Genomic DNA, 18,806 nt, shown 5'->3' with positions numbered 1-18,806 from the left:
ATCGTGGGCTGAGGCCTAGGACTCCATAGAAGCCCCCCATCAAGCGGGTCCCAGGAAGCCAGGAAATGACTGGGTTTCTGTGTGTTTCCCTCCTTGAGCAGGGTGAAGGCCGTGTGGTATATGTTCGCAATCTCTCCAGTGACATGAGCTCCCGAGAGCTGAAGAAGCGCTTCGAAGTGTTCGGTGAGATTGTGGAGTGCCAGGTGCTGACGAGAAACAACAGGTGAGTCCGGTCAAGCTAGTGCAGGAGAGGGGAGTAGGGAAGGGCAGAGGTCCCCGTCCAGGGCCGGCCACACAAAAGATGCCGGAGAAGATTCGCAGAACAAATCTGATGAGATCCGCAGCCTGGACCTGGAGAGCCAGGTCCCAGAGAAGGTCCAGTAACAACTGTGTGGCCAAATAATAAGCAGTAAACTCCCACTGATGGTTTGCTAACTGCCAGGCAAATCCTGTGCCTTCTCTTAAACGTTCTAACCTGCCTGTGACATATGCACTCATTCTTTCTATTGTTTTCCCTTCCCAGGCAGCTCAGACAGATTAACTGAGTAGCTAGTTAGTAGCAGAGTCAAATCTGCAGCTCTCATAGCTGCTTTAGGTCTCCACTCTGATATAGGGCAGCAAACAGCCCCCAGGGCTTAAAGGGACACTTACACAGGAACCACACTGCCCTGCAAGGACCCGTGCCACTCATGCCCCTCTGTTCCTCCAGAGCAGCCAGTTCAGACCCTTTATTCTGCTGGGAATCTGTTTCTCCTCACTCACCTGGGGAAGCAGTGTTCATCTGTCAGGGAACCCGCATGCAGGAAGCATAGGTTGCACGTAAACGCACGACTTAGATGTCAAAACTTTGTCAGTTTTGAAATAACTCTAAAGTATCTCCCATCGTATCTGCCAACTGAGCTTTGAAGGTTTTTAAATTCAAATTTAATAATCGTTTTAAAAACTTCAATGAGAAACTTGTTTCTACGTAGGGATCATTACACACGTCACATCCATTAAGGTGGCTCCAGAAAATAACAAGTGTTGGCAAGGATGTGGAGAAATCGGAACCCGGTGCACTGTTGGTGGGAAGGTAAAATGGTGCAGCCACAATGGAAAATGGTAGGGAGGTTCTTCAAAAAGTTAAATATAGAATTACCATCCAATCCAGCAATCCCACCCGTGGGTATATACTTAAGAGAACTGAAAACAAGAGATCTCAAAGAGATATTCGCACGCCCCTGTTTATAGGAGCATTTTTCACAATAACCAAGAAGGGGGAACCACCCCCATGCCCATTGGCTCATAAATGGGGAAACAACATGTAGTACATGCAAACAAAGGAATATTATTCAGCTTTAGAAAGGAAGGAAATCTTGGGCGCCCGAGTGGCTCCATCAGTTAAGCGTCCAACTTCAGCTCAGGTCGTGATCTCACACTCCGTGAGTTCGAGCCCCGTGTCGGGCTCTGTGCTGACAGCCGGAGCCTGGAGCCCCCTTTGGATTCTGTGTCTCCCAATCTCTCTGTCTCTGTCTGCCCCTCCCCCGCTCATGCTCTGTCTCTCTCCGTCTCAAAAATAAGTATTTTAAACATTAAAAGAAAAAAAAAGGCAGTCTGTCGCATGCTGCAAGCACGGATGAACCTTGACAATCATGGATAACCTCATTAGGCTACGTGGAATAAGCAGCCACGAGGGGACAAATGCTATATGGGTTCCACTTCTGTGAGGTGTCGGCAGTGGTCAGATTCCTGGGAACAGCAAGCGGAGAAAGTGGAGATCCGTTCACAGCAGCGTGAATACACTTAACACTACTGAATTGTACACTTAAAAACCATAAAAAGGGTACTTTGTGTGTTCTGTGTTTTTACCACAACTTAAAAAGAGAAAGTCGTTACACAAATAGGATGGTTTTAAGTTCTGTGCAGTCTTCAGGACGTCAAACAAAGAGAACGTGCAAAAATAAAGCAAGCCGGCTTGGACGTTGAAAGAGGCAGAAGGGGTCCAACTTTGGCCTGGTTCAGAGAGGTGTCAGGAAATGTGAGCCAGCTGAGTACTTACTAGGCGCCTAGTGTCGGTAAGCCTGTCGTGGGCCGTAGCAGAAGTCCACATTGTCTCTGCCCTGAGGAGTGCACGCAGCAGAGGGACAGATCGGTCAGGATTCTTTTTCTTGCTGTTTGTGGAGCTGAGGAGCTGGGGAAAGGACCGACCTCAGGCCCCCCTTCGCCTCAGCACCCTTCTCAAGCAGGCTTCCCTCGGGTGGCAAAATGGCCGCCTCCATGCCTAAGCTTACGTACCTCCTACCAGGGGCAGCAGGAGTCTCCCTCACAGTTGGGGCCAAGAGCTGGGATGCACTCTTTGAGGCTCTGGTTTGGGCGACAGGCTCATCCTTGAATGCATCACTGTGGCCAGGGAGGGCCACCATCGTGTGACATCCCCTGGTGTCCTGAGCGCGGCTGAACACGTGGCTCAGTTGCTGAGCAAGCAGAGAGGTGTTCACCATAAAGGATGATGTGTACAGAATGCCAGCTGTACTGGGGAAGGGGGAGGCTAAGTCAGCAGCAGCCAAGGTGCTGGTAGCTGAGGCTGGCTTTGAAGGAGGCAGGAGGGAAGGGTGGGGGCCTAGGTGCCACAGGTCCAAGAGAAGTACATCAGCTTTCATGGTGGGAGGCCTGAGTTTAAATGCCCTGCCTGCCATTGCCTTGGGGCAAATTCTGAACTCCGAAGAGCCTGTTTTCCTCATCCCTGAGCGGGGAGAAAATGCCAGTGGCCACTGGCAGGGTGATCTGAAGAGTGAGGCGCCCGGCAGACGTTCTGGGAATCACCTGCTCTTACTGTTCTCACACAGTAGAGGTCAGCCTAGCGACTGCCCTCATCCGTATTGGGGTGGGCGGGGGGCAAGCGGCCATGGTTACTGAATCAGTGTGGCTTTCTGCTCTGCCTCTGGTAATGGGTGGTCTGAGGGTATGAATCAAGCTGGCCCAGTAACATGCTCCCCCTGACCTCTCCCCACAGAGGCGAGAAGTATGGCTTCATCACCTACCGGTGTTCTGAGCACGCTGCCCTGTCTCTGAGGAATGGCGCTGCCCTGCGGAAACGCAACGAGCCCTCCTTCCAGCTGAGCTACGGAGGGCTCCAGCACTTTTGCTGGCCCAGACACACTGACTATGGTAAGTACACAAGGCTCCGCCACCTTCCAGTGAGACCCAAGGCACGAGGGGCAGTGACCTCCTTTAGTGAAACCCAGACCCAAAGCCCCTCTGGACCCAGTTCCCACACCAAAGCTCTAATGTGCCGGTTGGGTAACTTTGCAGCCACTTCGCCTGGAGGCCGCCATCTTGCTTTTCTTCTGGTCTCTGGTCCATCTTGTCCTCTCCCAAGACTGGTACCAGATTCAAGCCTCCTGTGGCCACTTGGAAGGTCTAGTCTTGTGTTCACAGCCGGCTGGTAGAACGATGGTTGCTGTCTCTTTGACCTCACAGGGCCAGTGGCTGCACTGCCACCTTGAGGGGCATTCCATGGTGACCCCAACAGGCAGCAGGCAGCCTTGTCCATTAATGGGCCACAACGAAATAATATTGTCACCGTGCTCTCACATTTGGAGAGGAGTTGGTGAAGAAGGACAAAGAAGTACAATTTAGGAGAGAATTATCTGTAGAGGAGAGTCTGACACGGGCTCCGTAGTACGGGGCTGAGTGTGAGTAAACCGAGGAGGATTCCAGGCCGGGCAGTGCTCCACCTGGCTGCACGGCCACCCATGGGGACCTGCTTCCGTGTCTCTACAATGAGGGCATCCTAGCTCTGGTGGCCACCTTCCGTGACCTCCGCAGCGGTTTACTAACCAGCAGGAAGCTCTTAGGGAAATAGATTAATGGGATATCAGAGCTAGAAAGGAGCTCTAGGGTGCTCTGGTTCAGGCCACCGCATTCTAGAAACAGGGCAGCCGAGGCCGAGAGACACTGACGACAGGGCAGAGGTGTCACGGTAGAATGGCAAAGGTGATTCTTGCTGTCTGGTGTTCTTGGAGGCCTGGGGCCACATGCACCCCATGGAGCTGACCCCAGTGGCAGATTTTCTGATCGCCTGGCCTTTCTGAGTGGCTCACTGCCTTCCCCTCTCCTTGACTCCTCCACCCCCTGCCCAGATTCCAATTCAGAAGAGACCCTTCCTGCATCCGTGAAAAACAAGTACGAAGCCATGGATTTTGACAGCTTACTGAAGGAGGCCCAGCAGAGCCTGCATTGATAACAGCCTTAACCTTCGAGGAATACCTCAATACCTCAGACAAGGCCCTTCCAATATGTTTACGTTTTCAAAGAAATTAAGTATATGAGAAGGCGAGAGAGCGAGCGCGTGAGAGAACACACGTGAGAGAGACACTTGAGACTGCTGTCCTTTTAAAAAAAAAAAAAAATCAATGTTTACATTGAACAAAGCTGCTTCTGTCTGTGAGTTTCCATGGTGTTGATGTCCCACTGCCACTTAGTGTCCTCGCTTCCGGCGGGTGGCCCCGGGTGCGCCTCCAAGTGCTGGGTCAGTCACCCATCTCCCCCTTCCTTCCTGACCGACTTCCCTCGTAGACGTGCAGCCGTGTCCACCATAACATTTCTTGTCCGTAGTATGTGATGATGAAATTGTTACTCGTGAATAGAATCAGGATTATAAACACATTTTTAATTGAAGAAAAAAAAAGTATATCCTTCAAATAACGTATTTATGGCTCAGATGTACTGTGCCTGGGATTATCGTATCGCTTCCTTGATTTTTTAACTATGCACTGTCGCGAGGTGTTTGCCACTGAGCTGCTCCGCTCCCTCTGCCAGAATGCTCGAGAGGCGCCGGGTGGCCGGGAGGCTGATCCCCAGGGAAGTGCGGCCTGCAGCCTCAACGAGGAGCAGAGGGGAGAGGTTTCTGGGACTTCTCTGCCATGCTCTGCCCTCGGTGTCTCACTGAGCAAGGGTGGGTCCAGTTAGAGTCAGAACCCTCATCTGGTGCCAGCTCGTGCCCGGAGCTTGCGCCTGGCCTGGCGCACTCGGATCCTGGCGGACCTCGTGAGGAAGGCAGGGGTGAGCTGCACTGTTCTTGTTTTTCCAGGTGAGGCGGGCAGTGCCCCAAGAGGTGAGATGACGGGCCTGAGGCCCCACGGCCAGTGGGAGGGCAGAGCGGTGCGCCAGCCCAGGCCTCCTGATTCCTGGTCCCATGCTCCTGCAGTAGTGGGGTAAAGATACAAAGTTACAGGGACTGGTAGAGGTGAGTTGAGTGACATTGGGCCACAGACTACAAGTCTCCGGGCTCACTTTGAGGGTTAAGTCACCAACTGCCTTGCCAGGATTAGGCAGGTTTAGACTTGGACCTGCATCTGGATCCAGAGGGCTCTGTGGACATGCCATGAGAGCTTCAGTGACACGCCTGGGATGGCACAGGCAGGGTGATCCAAAATCAGCCGTCCTTGCTGGGGCCAGCCACCAACCCATCCCACTCCGACCGGCTTGTCTTTCCCTTTCCCTCACCTGGAAAGTCGCTTCGGTGGATGGGGCAGGGGTAGCAGGAGAGCATGTGAGGACCGAGCGTGGATAAGACCATCTCCAAGGTCCTTTGCCATCCAGACAACATTCTGATTGGGCTTTACCGTAAACTTGATGTTCATGAGTGATGTCAAGCCATGTCCAGCTTGGATGTTGTGCAGGTGCCTTGGGAAAGCGTGGCCAGGCTGGGTGTGAGCTCATTGCTTCTGCCTCAGACAGAGTGGCTCCAGTTTAATCTCGTTCATATATCAGGGTCCCTTGGGAAGTTTCTGTCTTAAAAAGAAAAGAAAAGGAAAGAGAAAAAGTCCTGCTTGCTTTAACAGTGTTTGAAATTGACTCATTAAACTAAACAAGCTAATTTAATCTTTTGCTACTGCCAGGCTTTAGAACTTTGAGAATTGGTAGTTGATTTTTTTTTTTTTTTAAGATTATCAAGTACTTTAGTAGGTATACTGGGAAAGTGAGCTTGTCCTGGGAGGTGAGAATACTCCCAGCCCACAGAGAAGACCGGAGGAAACAGGCTTTAGAAAGAATAGGGAATTTGAGCTCCTGGGGATCAAGTCACTTGACCGCTCTGGGCCCCCACATTCTTTTCTCTGAAATGGACTGAGGGGAAGTAGGCAAGTTGATCTCCAAGGTTCCTGCCGGCTCTGAGAGTCTTAGCTTCTGTGAAGGTGGTATCTAGCTTGGGATGGCAAATACATATATGGCACATATACCACTACTCCCACCTCCTTGGCCAGTGGCAGACATAACTAATCGACCACAGCACTCATGTTCTTTGAGCTTGGTCATACTAACTATTAGAATCCTCAACACAGTGCTCTGGGCAGCCATTTACTAATGGATCAGAGTTTAACCTGGTCTGATCTTCGAAAGGTTCCCATTATACAGAACCAAATGGTGGCTGGGTTTCACGTCAGCCCATCCCTATCGTGTCCTGATCTGTGAGAGAAAATTCCCCTAAGGCCATTCGTTGGCACAGGACTCGCAATAATACCGTGACACATGACCCCCACTTGAGTGGGGGGAGCGAATGGAATAGCGGACATGAAATGTTTGAGGGAGGCGGGGTTTGTGAGGATGAACCAAGAAAGGGACTATCCACAGCACAGACCTGAACATTGTAAATTCCTTTAATAGCTATTCACTGCCTAGCATACAGTAGGCACATAATAAATGGTTATGGAACGCAATAGAATAGAATTTAAATCTGTCTGCTGCCCCCACTGCGTCCTGATTTGCACCAAGGAGTATACTAAGGTGTTATCCTGTGGAAGCCTATAGGAAGGAACTCTAGATTCAGAGTCTGGAGAGCTGGGTTGAGGCCTGGCTCCACCAAGAACTTGCTTTGTGACCTTGCTAAGTCACAGAGTCCCTCCCCCACCCTTCTGCACCAGGAAGAGTTGGCCTAGAGGTTGCCTAAGCCGCTCCTACATACAAGACCAGTCTCTCTCTCTCCTCTCTTCTGGGTCAGCCGAGGCTGCCCTTCCCAGTCAGGTTAACACAGGACCCTTGAGGTTACTTAGATACTGGCCCTTGAGCAGAGCCTGAGCAGAGATCTGCGCACGGCGTTGGGAGGTAATGTGCCTAAAGTCAGGGCTGGCCGCTGGCGGGAGAGGATGTCTGCCGAGAGCATCCCGCAGGGTTTCTGCTTGCCATCCCGTCCACAAAAGGCTGCAAGTTCTTCTAAAAATGACCAACCCCGCAGATAACCTCTATCTGGACGACTCATTCGGTGCTGTGTATTATTAACCAAGGAGACTCCGGGGTTCCTCCAGGAAAACTAGGCAACCTTGGTCTCTTGCCCACCACATTAAGGAGTAATCCAGAGGGAGCAGCTGCTTTTGGCAACCATCTCATCGTAGCTCTGTCCTCGTATTTGCTCTGGATGATGTTTACATGTGATTGCCATAAAAGCTTACTGTAGACCGTGTCGACAGCTGCCCACGCCGGGCAGGTTGTACTGTCCGTCCCTGTGCTGTGCTGGTGTTTGCAAAAATGTCCGATCCAACCGCTAAGTGGAATTCTTCCATCTCCTTCCTCAGTCGGTACAAGGCTGAATCAGAATCCTCACGCTTGGGGGTTCTGGTGACCGAAGGAAAATGCATCAAAGAGGTAAAGAATATGAGTGGATGGAGTGCAGAGAAGGCCCCCACCCCCCGTAGCCCCTCACACCTTGCTCCCAAGCCAGGAAACGGGTCCAAGAGCACGAGTTAGGGGGCTGCATCCGCCGTGAGGTCTTGCAGTGCTGCGTGGTGACTGTGCTCAGGGGAGAGGCAGGGCTTCCGGGGCTCTGGGGGCAGGAGGAGGAAGGGAGGAGAGCTCTGAGCTGCAAACACTCAGCGCCCAAGTCCTGACGTAGGAAAAGATGCAGTAAGAGGTCACTTGTTGCATCAAGCCTCTGCTTGTTGATGTGTTGAGAGCAGTGTCTTCTAGGCATGTGCAACATGCGTGCCGAGGCCACCGTGCAAGTGACGGCTGGGGGCGGCAGGGAGGGCGTTGACACACGGTCCTTCTGCATGGACGGGTGAGAACCTCATCCCAAGCCTTGGGTTCAGTTGAAATCACAGCTGAGCCTGAAGCTTGAGAGATGGGCCGTCCCGGCTGTGAAGCGGAATCAGCCCTGGAGGATTGGTTGATCTGACTCACGTCAAAATGGCAGTGTTTTTCTTAGCATTGAGATCTAGCAGCTACCCTCAGATCTAAGGGAAGAAATCGCGTGTGCGGTAGCAAATAAAGTGAACCTCATGGTTTTGTTGGCCAAAGAAGAGGGACCCCCTCACCCCTTCCCACCGGGGCGGAAGGAAAGCAGCTAGTGCTTATGTGCAATATGTTTAAGCCGGTCCCCAAGTCAAGTCCCCGGGGTGTTTGCCCGCGGGGCAGACAGGGCTCCGGGGCTGTTTGCTGAGTCCGGAAGTACAGGGTAAATGGAGGGAGAGCTCGGGAGCTGGGAAGCCCACAGGAGTGCCCGTGGCCCAAAACAGACGCTGGGTGTGGGGAGACCCCTGGGAGCCGGCTGCAGGACGTCCAGGAAGTAGGCAGAGGCTGACTTTGCATTGAACCAATAAAAGCACTTTGAGAAAACCACAACCCTTCAGCGTGGCTCCATGTTTCTACGCTGGCAAAGATGGGTCTCCTTTGGCTTGAGCGAGGTACTCTCCTAGGGATTGGGATGGGGTCGGGAGTGGGGCTGGTATGAGGGAGGGGAGAGATGCCTTCCTAAATAGCAGCAGGAAAGGGCAGCCCTTTGCTGGCCCTTTTGTTGGAGGCCCTAGAGATGGGGAATGGTGAGTTTAGATCTTGGTACCTATTTTTATATATGTATAAAAAGTTGAAACAGCCCAGCTGACATCAAATGGGTTTACAGAGCAAGTCATTCAACTATAAGCCATCTCAGTGAGAAACCTGATGTTTCTTACTTGCTGTGTGATCCGGGGCCTCTGTTCCCTCATCTAACGGATGAGACTATTGGATGGAATGAGCACTCAAGTCCCTTTCGAACCCGCTAGGCTCAGGTTACCAGCCGGGAGCGTCAGGAACCCATCACTCACCCGTGAACCGGATCCCATTCTCTGGCCGCGCCCAGCTCGTGTTCAGGGTGCGAGTTCTCTGCCAGGTAACCAACCAGCAGCAGACTCGAACCCACATGGTCCTGGCTGAGTTACCTTGTATGAGGAGGCCAGCTCCCCAGGACAGATCTAAGCCATAGTTTCTCGTGGGGATGGTGAGAAGTTCAACCCCGACTTGGCTGGGTGGCGATGTCACATCTCCCCATCAGCCTCGTTGTCATCGTCCCCGCGGAACAGCTTTTAATCCGAATGTTGTGACCACTTGGCTGTTTCTCTCTTGCTCTCAGACAATACTAGCAATACACTTGTTTTTTCAAAAGAGCTTAACTTAGGCACTTTTCACACGTTTCCTTCAAATGATTGTAAAACATACGGGGCGACAGGAGGCATCGATCACACTGCATGTGTTTAGGGCAGCTTCTGCTTTTTGTTTCTCTAGTGATACAGCAGTGGTGGCTGAGGCTTTGAGACCTCGGGGGACGGATTTTCAGATATTCTGTTTCGTCAGAATGCCTTGCACAACTGGAAGCAGCAGGGCGGTCCGACTGCCCCACCCGGGGGGGTGCGGAAAATACGGTTTTGTAGGTGGTCAGTCCCCGGGCAGAGCAACGCCACGAAAGACGTGTTTATGTAGCTAGAACCCGCTCTGTGCTGCGTGTTTTGTCAAAGGAGCCTGCAAGGGAGCCTCAAAGAGCCTCTTCTTCCCCTTTGCCAGCCTTGCTTTATGGGTGACTTTTGAAGGGATTGGTCGGCTTCCACCTCAGCACTTTGCCTTATCGACGTCTGGTCGCCCTCTAGTGGCCAAAGACTGTACCCACCAGCTTCCCAGATGGAAGGCAAATAAATCCTTTCGGCCCCCTTGCTGTGCAACACCAACTTTGGGAATTCTGTGTAATGGCCTGAGTGAACTGTCTATGTGTTTAGAGCCCAGTGTTACGCCAGTCAGAAGACTGCAGAAGCAACCGCTTAGCAGACTCTGGCACAGACCGAGAAGCACACTAGTTATCCTGTGGGCAAAGGAGACAGGAGTGGACCCTGTGTCCGGGTGCCCGGGAGGGGTTTGCTGTAACTGCAATACTGGCATCCCAGCTGCTGACCTTGTTAAGCGAACCTCTGCTGGGTGGCCCGCCCTGTACCCTCGGGACAAGCAAAGAGGTTGCGTGTGAGGAGACTGGGGGGGCGGGGCGGGGGGGGGGAGGGGGCTGGCCATGGCCTTGGATACGGTCCACTGAATAGCCAAACAGGTTTTTTTGTTTGTTTGTTTGTTTGTGTTTGTGTTTTGTATTTCAAACTCTTGTCGAGTGTTTTTGTGTTAGGAATAAAAAGTCATAAACTCTCCCCAACTTTGTTTCTTGAGGGGTGTTCTGATTCCAATGGAAACAGGTTGGAAATCTCCAGGGGAGTGTGGTCACGGTGGTCAGTGGGACAGGGAGGTGGACCGCTTGGATTTCCGGATGGTTTCTGGAGGCCATGACCATCCAGAAGTCTGGCTTGGTGCCGTCTGCTCTGGAAATTCACACCCACCCCCTCGTTCCACGGTATTAGCATTGGCTTTGAGCGTCGGCTTCCTCCAGAGGCAGCTGCTAATGTTGAAATCAACTCAAGATCCCTCTCCCCGACCCCAGGTTTCTAAAAGACTGTGTCTGTAGCTAGCCTTAATCGACTGGGCGAGGTGGTCCCTATGGTCCCTTCCAGCATTTCCAAATCTTGGACTCAAATCCTTTTCTCTTGGTGTGACCATGCAGCCTAGAGAATTCTGAGCAATAGGGAGCCAGGGCTTTCCCCGGCTCTGTGACAGGGTTAAACCAGGGAATGGCTAAACTTGTCAGGTTTGGGCATCCCCAGGGGTACTACTGTAGGGGGCATTATTTATTAGGAAGCTCAACAAGGTAACTACAGCCTGGGGTGCGTGAGCGCAAGGCTGTGTGTGTGCGTATAGGTGTGTATTTGTGTGTGTGTGTGTGTGTGTGCGTGTCTGTCTGTCTGCACGTGTGCACGCCTGTGTGTGTGTGTATGTGTGGAATTACATTGATGCATTTCTTGAGAAAGGTGCAAGAATTTCACCTACACAGAGGGACACATCTGCTTTGTTATTTATAATAGAAAGCTAAATTTTAATTTTTTAAAGGACACTGCTAATGATTGAGAATCGAGTTTTTAGTTTTGCTATTTTTTTTAATTGGTAGAGGATTTTTATATATTTTTTCCATTTCGTTGGGTTGTGTCCTTATTTATATAAATACTTTATCTGTAAGAGGCAAGGAAGAAACCTTCTTTGCTTTTAATTATTGTGGTTGTCATGGTCCCTATTTTATTTCCGGTGTGATTTATCTGTCTCACCTTCTAAATGAGAAACTGTTTTCCTGTATTTGTACATTGTCAGATTCTATAGTTTCATAGATAATTTAACCAAATTGCTCTATGTATTATTCTTTCGTGAGTATAAAGTTCTATTTTAACGTCTGTAAATACTTCAGAACTGGCTTCTTTTCTCAGACTCCTACTATGGAGTTATTGTTTACATCACAAAAACTGTAGAATCTCTATGCTCATGTACTGTAAATAGTGAAGTGATCTGCTTATAAATAAACTGAACAAATACACTATGGAGATTAAAAAGAAAACACCACCCACAGCCCCAGTGAGATGTGTCTTTATTTGCGTGCTCGTTGAGGGACACCCTGGCCACTAAATGGGAAAAGGATTCTAGTTCCAGGGTCGCTTTCTCAGAGAGGACCGGGGTCAGGTGTGCCCCCCAAGCCCCCCAAAACTCTCTGGGTTCACGTTTCCTTCCTTCACAGCACATTTCATTGAACCATTCAGCTATTGGCTCTTATGAACCATTCAGACTCAGTCTCCCACAACAGTCATTCCAGGACCAGCTTTTTGCCAGGACTTTTAGAATGCTCTCCCGCTTTCTGAACAAGGACCTCCTTGTCTGGCTGCATCAACATTTCCACACAAGCTCACTAATGACACATGCTGAAGGAGATACTTTGACATTACGTTTTCAAGCAAAAACCCTCACCGACAGACGACAACAGTACGGTTTCTGGTTTAAAACAAAGTTTCTGGTCAGAGGATATGAAGAACAGACTCGAATTGTGTGCTTCATTTGGGTGAGTTTGAAATGTTTTCCTTTGCTCACTTCCAGCAAGGGCGGTGAAGAAACGGCATCTTCTAAGACCCTCTGTCTTGGATGTCCTCCGTTTCATGCTTTCTCGGGGTTGCTTTTATTTTGCCCAAAAACTGCTTTACCTTTATTTATTCTTTTTTAATAATTTTTTAATGTTTAGTTATTTTTGAGGGAGAGGGAGACAGCACGAGTGAGGGGAGGGGCAGAGAGAGGGAGACACAGAATGGAAGCAGGCTCCAGGCTCCGAGCTGTCAGCACAGAGCCCGACACGGGGCTCGAACCCACGAGCCGCGAGATCATGACCTGAGCCGAAGTCGGACGCTTAACCGACTGAGCCACCCAGGCGCCCCTTAACTTTATGTTTTAAGTGCAGTTTAAGTGCAAGATACCCGTGGATATTGATGTGCCCCCAAAGGGTTGAGACGTTGGTGAAGAAAATCACACGTACCCAAGACCAAGTACAATCAGCCATTCCATTCTATGTTATGTGCAAACTGGTTTCAAGTTGTTTGTTTCCTGCATAAACTCGCTCTCGTTTTGAGGTGATTTATTTTCTCCATCTGGAAACGGTTTGGATTTCTGCAGTCGGAAAGGAACACATCGCAATTATTTCCCATTCAAATGAATGGGGATGTTTCCCCTTAGCAGCAGGCTTCTGTGACTTGAGTTAGTCTTTAGAGAGGTTTTCCGTGTGCGTGATCGCTCAGAAGCTGTCGCCGCCCCCTTGCTGGATGGTAAAATCCAGGAAAGCAGGGCTGCTTCTCTATTCATGGCAGGGTGCCCAACCCTATTAGTCAGGAGTTCCTGAATGGACACGTGAGTGGATCCTATCCATGGCCTGATGACTGCACACACAGCTAGGGAGGCCCCCAAGCCACAGAGTCACGGAAATAATGCCCTCAAGGATGCATTCAGTGGTGCCAGAAATAGCCCGGAAGATTTAGAGGCTCGAGACCTACGTTTGAGACGCAACTCTGCCACGTCTGTGTTGTGCAAACTTCGACAAGCCACCTCTTTGGCCCCTGGTTTCCCTGAGTATGAGGCAAGATGAATTGCCTAGGTGAACTCAGGTCCCTTATGTTTTAAAGGAGCTGATGGTCAGAAGCAGGATGGTGCAGGGAAAATGGGTTACAAGCCAGGAGGGTGGTGACAGCTGTCTGGCTTTGGGTCTTACCTCCATCTCGTACCAGCTGGTCGTCTTTGGGCAGGTTTCTTAACCTCTCTGAGTGTCTTCATCCTGTGATAAATGGGGCTAGTGATTGTCTCTACCCTGTAGCGTTGGGAGGATGAAATTGGACCGTGAACAGTACCCAGGACATCACAGGAGGCACTTAATTCAACATAAGGTGCAGTCCTTATATGTGGTTCCCTTGGTGCTAACCAGAGCCCTGTGAGAGGCGTGGCGAGGACTGTGACCCTCAGTTGGCAGACGGGGAGGGCTGAGGCTGAGAAGAACGGAGGGAACCTGCCCAAGGAATAAAGCCAGGACCGGCAGCAGCGTGTGTACTTCCAGGGTGACACCTCTCCTCTTTGCCCTGCCACTTAACCACTACATGTGGCCTGCCTAGGGACATGTCTCTTTAAAGACCGCTGCTCTGAGAGGGTCAACTTCTGGAAAGCAGAACATCTAGCTTGAGAGTTAAAAGATGAGGATTCAGGACCCACCTGTCTAGTGACATCTAAACTTGAAAAGTGTGAAACTTGTGGGGCACCTGGGTGGCTTAGTCAGTTAAGTGTCCCACTCTTGATTTCAGCTCGGGCCACGATCGCACGGTTCATGAGTTTGAGCCCCGCATCGGGCTCTGTGCTGACAGCGTGGAGCCTGCTTGGGATTCTCTTTCTCCCTCTCTCTCTCAGCCCCTACCCTGCTTGCACTCTCTCTCTCTCTCTCAAAATAAATAAACTTAAAAAAAAAAAAAACTTAAACGTGTGAAACTTGTTTGGACAAATCAGCTAATAAAGACGTTTGTGCGACAGCAGGGCAGAGGCAATGAAGGATGGGTGTGGTCAGTTGGGTTCCCCAGAAAGCAGCCTCCGCAGTGGTCTTTGCAGGATGTTTATTAAGGGGTGCCCACGGGACCAACACCTGGGGCAGGGAAGGGAGTGGGGATGGGTAGAGGGAGAAGCCGAGCTGTGACGGAGCCCCGGCGACGGCCGTGGTGACCCCACCGAGAGTCCTGGAACTGGAATGGCCCTGTGGAGTTGTCCTGGGTTGGGCCAACACGGCCAGGCCTTAACACCTGGCATAGGTCTGTCATGGGCGTAGGCCATCTGGGGAAGGCCGTGACCTTGGGTCAAGGATCTCCCTGCAGCTGTGGGAATCTTCGAGGGACAGCTGTGGGGACCGCACGTCCTTTACTCTTCAGGAAAGGGTCTGCACAGCTCATCACAGCATCGACCACCCCTTGATATGAGGTGTTCATTCGCTGCATGTGATAATGATGGGGTTATATTAGAAAACGCCCAGATGTTTTTAAAGATGTGTAACAGAGGAGCGAAATGATACGTCTGAAATGTGCTGGTAAATACTTCAGGTAAGGTAAGGGGCCCCTGGCTGGCGCAGTCTGAAGAGCAGAAGACCCTTGATCTCGGGGTTGTGAGTTCGAGTCCCACATGGGGTGTAGAGATTACTTAAATGAATAAACTTAAAAACAAAACACCATCAAGCTGAAAAGAAAAATGACTTCAGCTAAGGGAAAAAATGCGAAAGAAATGGAAAAGGATGGATGATTGGTTTTCTCGCAAGAGAAAAGTACTCAAAACTGAAAAAAAAAAAATGATGGAAAGAAAAACCACTAGATAGGATGTAAGCTAAATTCTCGTTCCGCTTTCAAGTCCTAGGACTCTTTTACTTCTCAAGAAGGTTTTTGGGTTTCTGCCGGCTTGGGGGAATCTCTTTCCACGAGGGTGGGACCATTCTGGTCAGCTGATGCCGGGCCGGGCTACTGGATGCAGCAGGACTTGGATGCTGGTGCGCCCCCTGCTGGACTGGGGTTGCCCCCGGGCTGATTTCCCGCCGCCGCTGCGGACAAGAAAGAGAATACACCTGGTGAGAGGAGGCGCGCGCTTCCCTTTCGCCCTGGTTTAGACCAAGAGTTGCAAACTCGGGGGCTTTCGGAGGCCAACAGGTAACCAACCACACATGCAGAAGGCGAGCCAAGTGTCAGGAGAATCCGAGGAACCAAGGCCGTTTCTCTACACTAAGAAAAAGGGAACCACTATGGTGATGATAAATGACCCACCAACACTCGGCACGCTGTCTGGGAGACAGCAGTGGGTGGTGTCGAGGCGGTGGCAAACCAGAGCGATCCCCTATCCTGTCTAAAGGGGGCATTTGCCACTCAGCTCCAGCTAATCGTTGTCCTGCAGAAAAGCAGACTGGTGTGGCCAAATACTGATATATATATATATATATATTTTTTTTTTTTTTTCTTAAAGAAATGTTGGAGATTTGGATGTTCAAAATCGGAAATATCCCAGTTTTAAAACGCGGACAGCAAATTCACGCGAACAGAATGCAGGCCAAACAAAAGACATCTGCAGGCTTCGAGTTTGCACAGAGCTGCCGCTAGCCCAAAAGATAATTTGCAAATGAGAAAAAGATGCCTCGTCCTCCGGACACTTTACTGCCATTTCTGGAAAATTGTAATAACCGTACAAATCTATGATGACTGTCACGTATAGGACACTGGGGCCGTGCAGACAGCACGGCTTGCAAAACGTAAATGGTAGCCCCACATTTGCAGCCACCAGGTTGGAATCACCCCACGATGCCCCGAGCAGAACTGGAGCCGTGACAGTGTCCGCGTTACCAAGGTGGGCAGAGGGGCAGGTGTGCAGAGGAGGGAAGTCAGAGGGGGGCCAGGACTACGTGTCATGTCCCACGAGGGAACTGGACCCACACAATCAGTAAAAGAAATGACTGGAGGGAGGGAGAATGTGCTCTCAGTTGGGAAGGGCTGGAGCAAACATCCCACTTGATTCTGGAAGGCAGGGCTGCGGCCGCCAGGTGGAGGCTTCCACAAGGAGAATTGTGGTTCAAGGAAGAGCTTTCTAACACTGATACGGAATGAGGATGTTATGCATGGTAGTGAGCCCTCCATCACCGTGTGTGCAAGAAAGGGCTCGTGCTGGTATAGACACTACTCAAACATCAGACAGTCAGAAATAGGGCCCCTAAAATTCCTTCAAAGGTTTTCTCCCTTGCCCCTGGGTAGGGCTCTATGTCCACAGCCCTGGAATTGGAATCTGTCCTACACTGGTTGGGGGGCAGCCGGAAATCCTTGGTAGAAGGTTCAGTCTTGGGAACTAGGCTCTGCCGCTTACTAACTGTATGATTTGGCCATGGTACTTCATGTCAGCAAGCCTCAGCGCCCCAAAATGCAGAATGAGAGCGATCAGAGGAGGTGGGGACGCCTGGACGGGCCCACACGTATGGGGCCCTGCGACCAGGCTGTGAGTGTTTAGTGGGTGGGGACAGGGCTCCTCGTCTCCCCTGTCCACAAACCTTGCGTGCCTGCCTGCTGCTTCTGCTTCTCCTCCTCCAACGCCTTCATCTTGGCATCGTACTCATCCGCGAGCGCCTTCCACTCCTTGCGGTTGTTGGTGATCCCATCCAGCATGGGAGTGATCTCCTCATGGAAACGGGAGAATTCCTGGAAAAGAGAGAGCCTCTGGCATTGGGGGCGGGGCATGGCCCAGGGTCCAGCCGAGGGGGAGGCTCGGCTGAGAATGCCCAGCATGGGAATGAGCTGCCTGGGGCGGTGGGATGCTGATACTGGTGGGGGGAGGGCTGCAGTGCAAGAGCCCGTCCATCCCTCTCCTGCTTAAAACCCTCCTGTGGCAGTCCCCATGTCCTTCACCTGGCTTCCGGACCCCTCCAGATCTGCTGCCCTCTCCTCTTCACCATTTTGAACCCTCTGGGTAAGTAGAGTCCCCTGTTAGAAGCTCCAGAAGCCTCTCTTCCACATTTCATTTCATTGTAATGACTCCCTTTGCCCGTCTCCCCCAGGGGACGTGAACTTGGAGAGGGCAGGGACAGCGGCGCCTTGTTCACTGGGGTGAAAAGACAGTGTCTGGGGGATAAAGACACCAGAAAACATTTGCTGAATGAAATTGGGATTTGCGAAAGGGATTCTGAAAGTCTCTTAGCTCCAAGAATACAAATAATGCCTTGAGCACAATACATTGCAGTTTATGGAGTGCTTTATCTCCATTGATCCCCAGATACTCCTGGGAGGTGGGAAAACGGGATGCATCCCTCTGGGATTTTCAGGTGAGGAAATCAAAGTGCAGGTTGATGGAGTAGATTTGCTCAAGGTGAGAACAGCAAATCCAGGGTCCACCGTGGAGTTCCGGCCAGAGTCGGCTGTGCTCAGAGCTGCCGGGTTTGGATCCAGTTCTGCCACAAACTGTGTGACCGCGGGGTGGTGACCTACAGAGCTCTGCCTCAGCCATCCTCGCAGGGCTGGGATAGCACACGGAGGGCACTCAGCCTCACCTACCCGGTTTAATAATATTGCTGATGATAGTGGGGAGCACGGCGACTCTACCTTGTTGCTCGGAGCACCCCAATTAGCCATGTTATGACAGAGTGGCCCCTGTCTGCTCTGAGAGCATGTGCCCTTCTCCCTAGTGCAGCAGAAAGAGCCCTAAACCAGGGTCAGGCATCCGGCTCTAGTCCCGGCTCGAGGCCGCCTCCAGTGATGCTGGCCCTGTCATTTCTCATCTCTGACCTCTGCCTCCTCATGTGTAACATGGCCGAAATAAAAATGACTAATGGGCGGTGGGTGGTGGCACAAATAACACAGAGTTGGGAGCAGTGGGTTTCCAGGAGGAGGACTTTACCCGTGAGCATCGGCTCAAAGAAATTCCAGATTGTCTTTTGACAATTGGGCTACTTTGACCTGTCACATTTCCACCAACCAGGGAAGTTAGGAGGGCGTGCATCCCATGGCCTCCCCCCTTTCCTGACTCTGGCCTGGGTACATTACCACTCAAGACCCCCGTTGGACCGTCCTGAGGACCAAATGCCATTGCAGATGAGAAGCTCTTTGTAAACTATCACGCGCTGGTCACCCACCTGCCAGGGTTTATTATTCCTGATGTTGTTGGGAATCCTGGGTTTATCAAGGACACCTTGCTGAGCCTGAGAAAGCAAAGGACCTACCTTGTAGACAAAGGTGCAGACAAAGTCAATGAAGCCGACCTGAAGCTTGGGGAGTTCATCCGCCTTGTTTCTGTCCATCATGGGCTGTCATGGAGGAGAAAGAGTTAACTGTACCCGGCTCCTCTTGGCATGATGCCAGGACCTACTCTACCTAAGAAGCATTCTCTTTTTTTTTTTTTAATTTTTTAATCTTTATTTTTGAGAAAGAGACAGAGTGTGAGTGGGGGAGGAACAGAGAGAGGGAGACACAGAATCTGAAACAGGCTCCAGGCTCTGAGCTCCCAGCACAGAGCCTGATGCGGGGCTCGAACTCACAAACTGTGAGATCATGACCTGAGCTGAAGTCAGCTGCTTAACCAACTGAGCCACCCAGGCGCCCCTACCTATGAAGCATTCTTATTCACAACAAAACAAAGCAAAACAAAAC

At 51.1% G+C, this 18,806-nt stretch overlaps 2 protein-coding genes across 2 annotated transcripts in view; one reads left to right on the top strand and one right to left on the bottom strand.

Annotated features, from left to right (window-relative positions):
* The window catches only part of PPARGC1B (PPARG coactivator 1 beta), a 105,226-nt gene extending 99,447 nt beyond the window's left edge, over nt 1-5,779 (top strand). Inside the window, 3 exon segments of the mRNA XM_042949451.1 lie at nt 102-223; nt 2,993-3,147; nt 4,122-5,779. Of these exon segments, the coding sequence (XP_042805385.1) occupies nt 102-223; nt 2,993-3,147; nt 4,122-4,222 (378 nt within the window). The 3' untranslated portion in view covers nt 4,223-5,779.
* A 9,100-nt stretch (nt 5,780-14,879) lies between these two features.
* The window catches only part of PDE6A (phosphodiesterase 6A), a 62,638-nt gene continuing 58,711 nt past the window's right edge, over nt 14,880-18,806 (bottom strand). The window contains exons 20-22 of the mRNA XM_042949437.1: nt 18,380-18,463; nt 16,718-16,865; nt 14,880-15,232 (exon numbers count right to left, since the gene is read on the bottom strand). Of these exons, the coding sequence (XP_042805371.1) occupies nt 15,153-15,232; nt 16,718-16,865; nt 18,380-18,463 (312 nt within the window). The 3' untranslated portion in view covers nt 14,880-15,152. The remainder of the gene's footprint in view (nt 15,233-16,717; nt 16,866-18,379; nt 18,464-18,806) is intronic.

Source organism: Panthera leo, chromosome A1 (assembly GCF_018350215.1).
Source record: "Panthera leo isolate Ple1 chromosome A1, P.leo_Ple1_pat1.1, whole genome shotgun sequence".
NCBI lineage: Eukaryota > Metazoa > Chordata > Mammalia > Carnivora > Felidae > Panthera > Panthera leo.
This window is presented reverse-complemented; position numbering and strand designations above follow the sequence as displayed.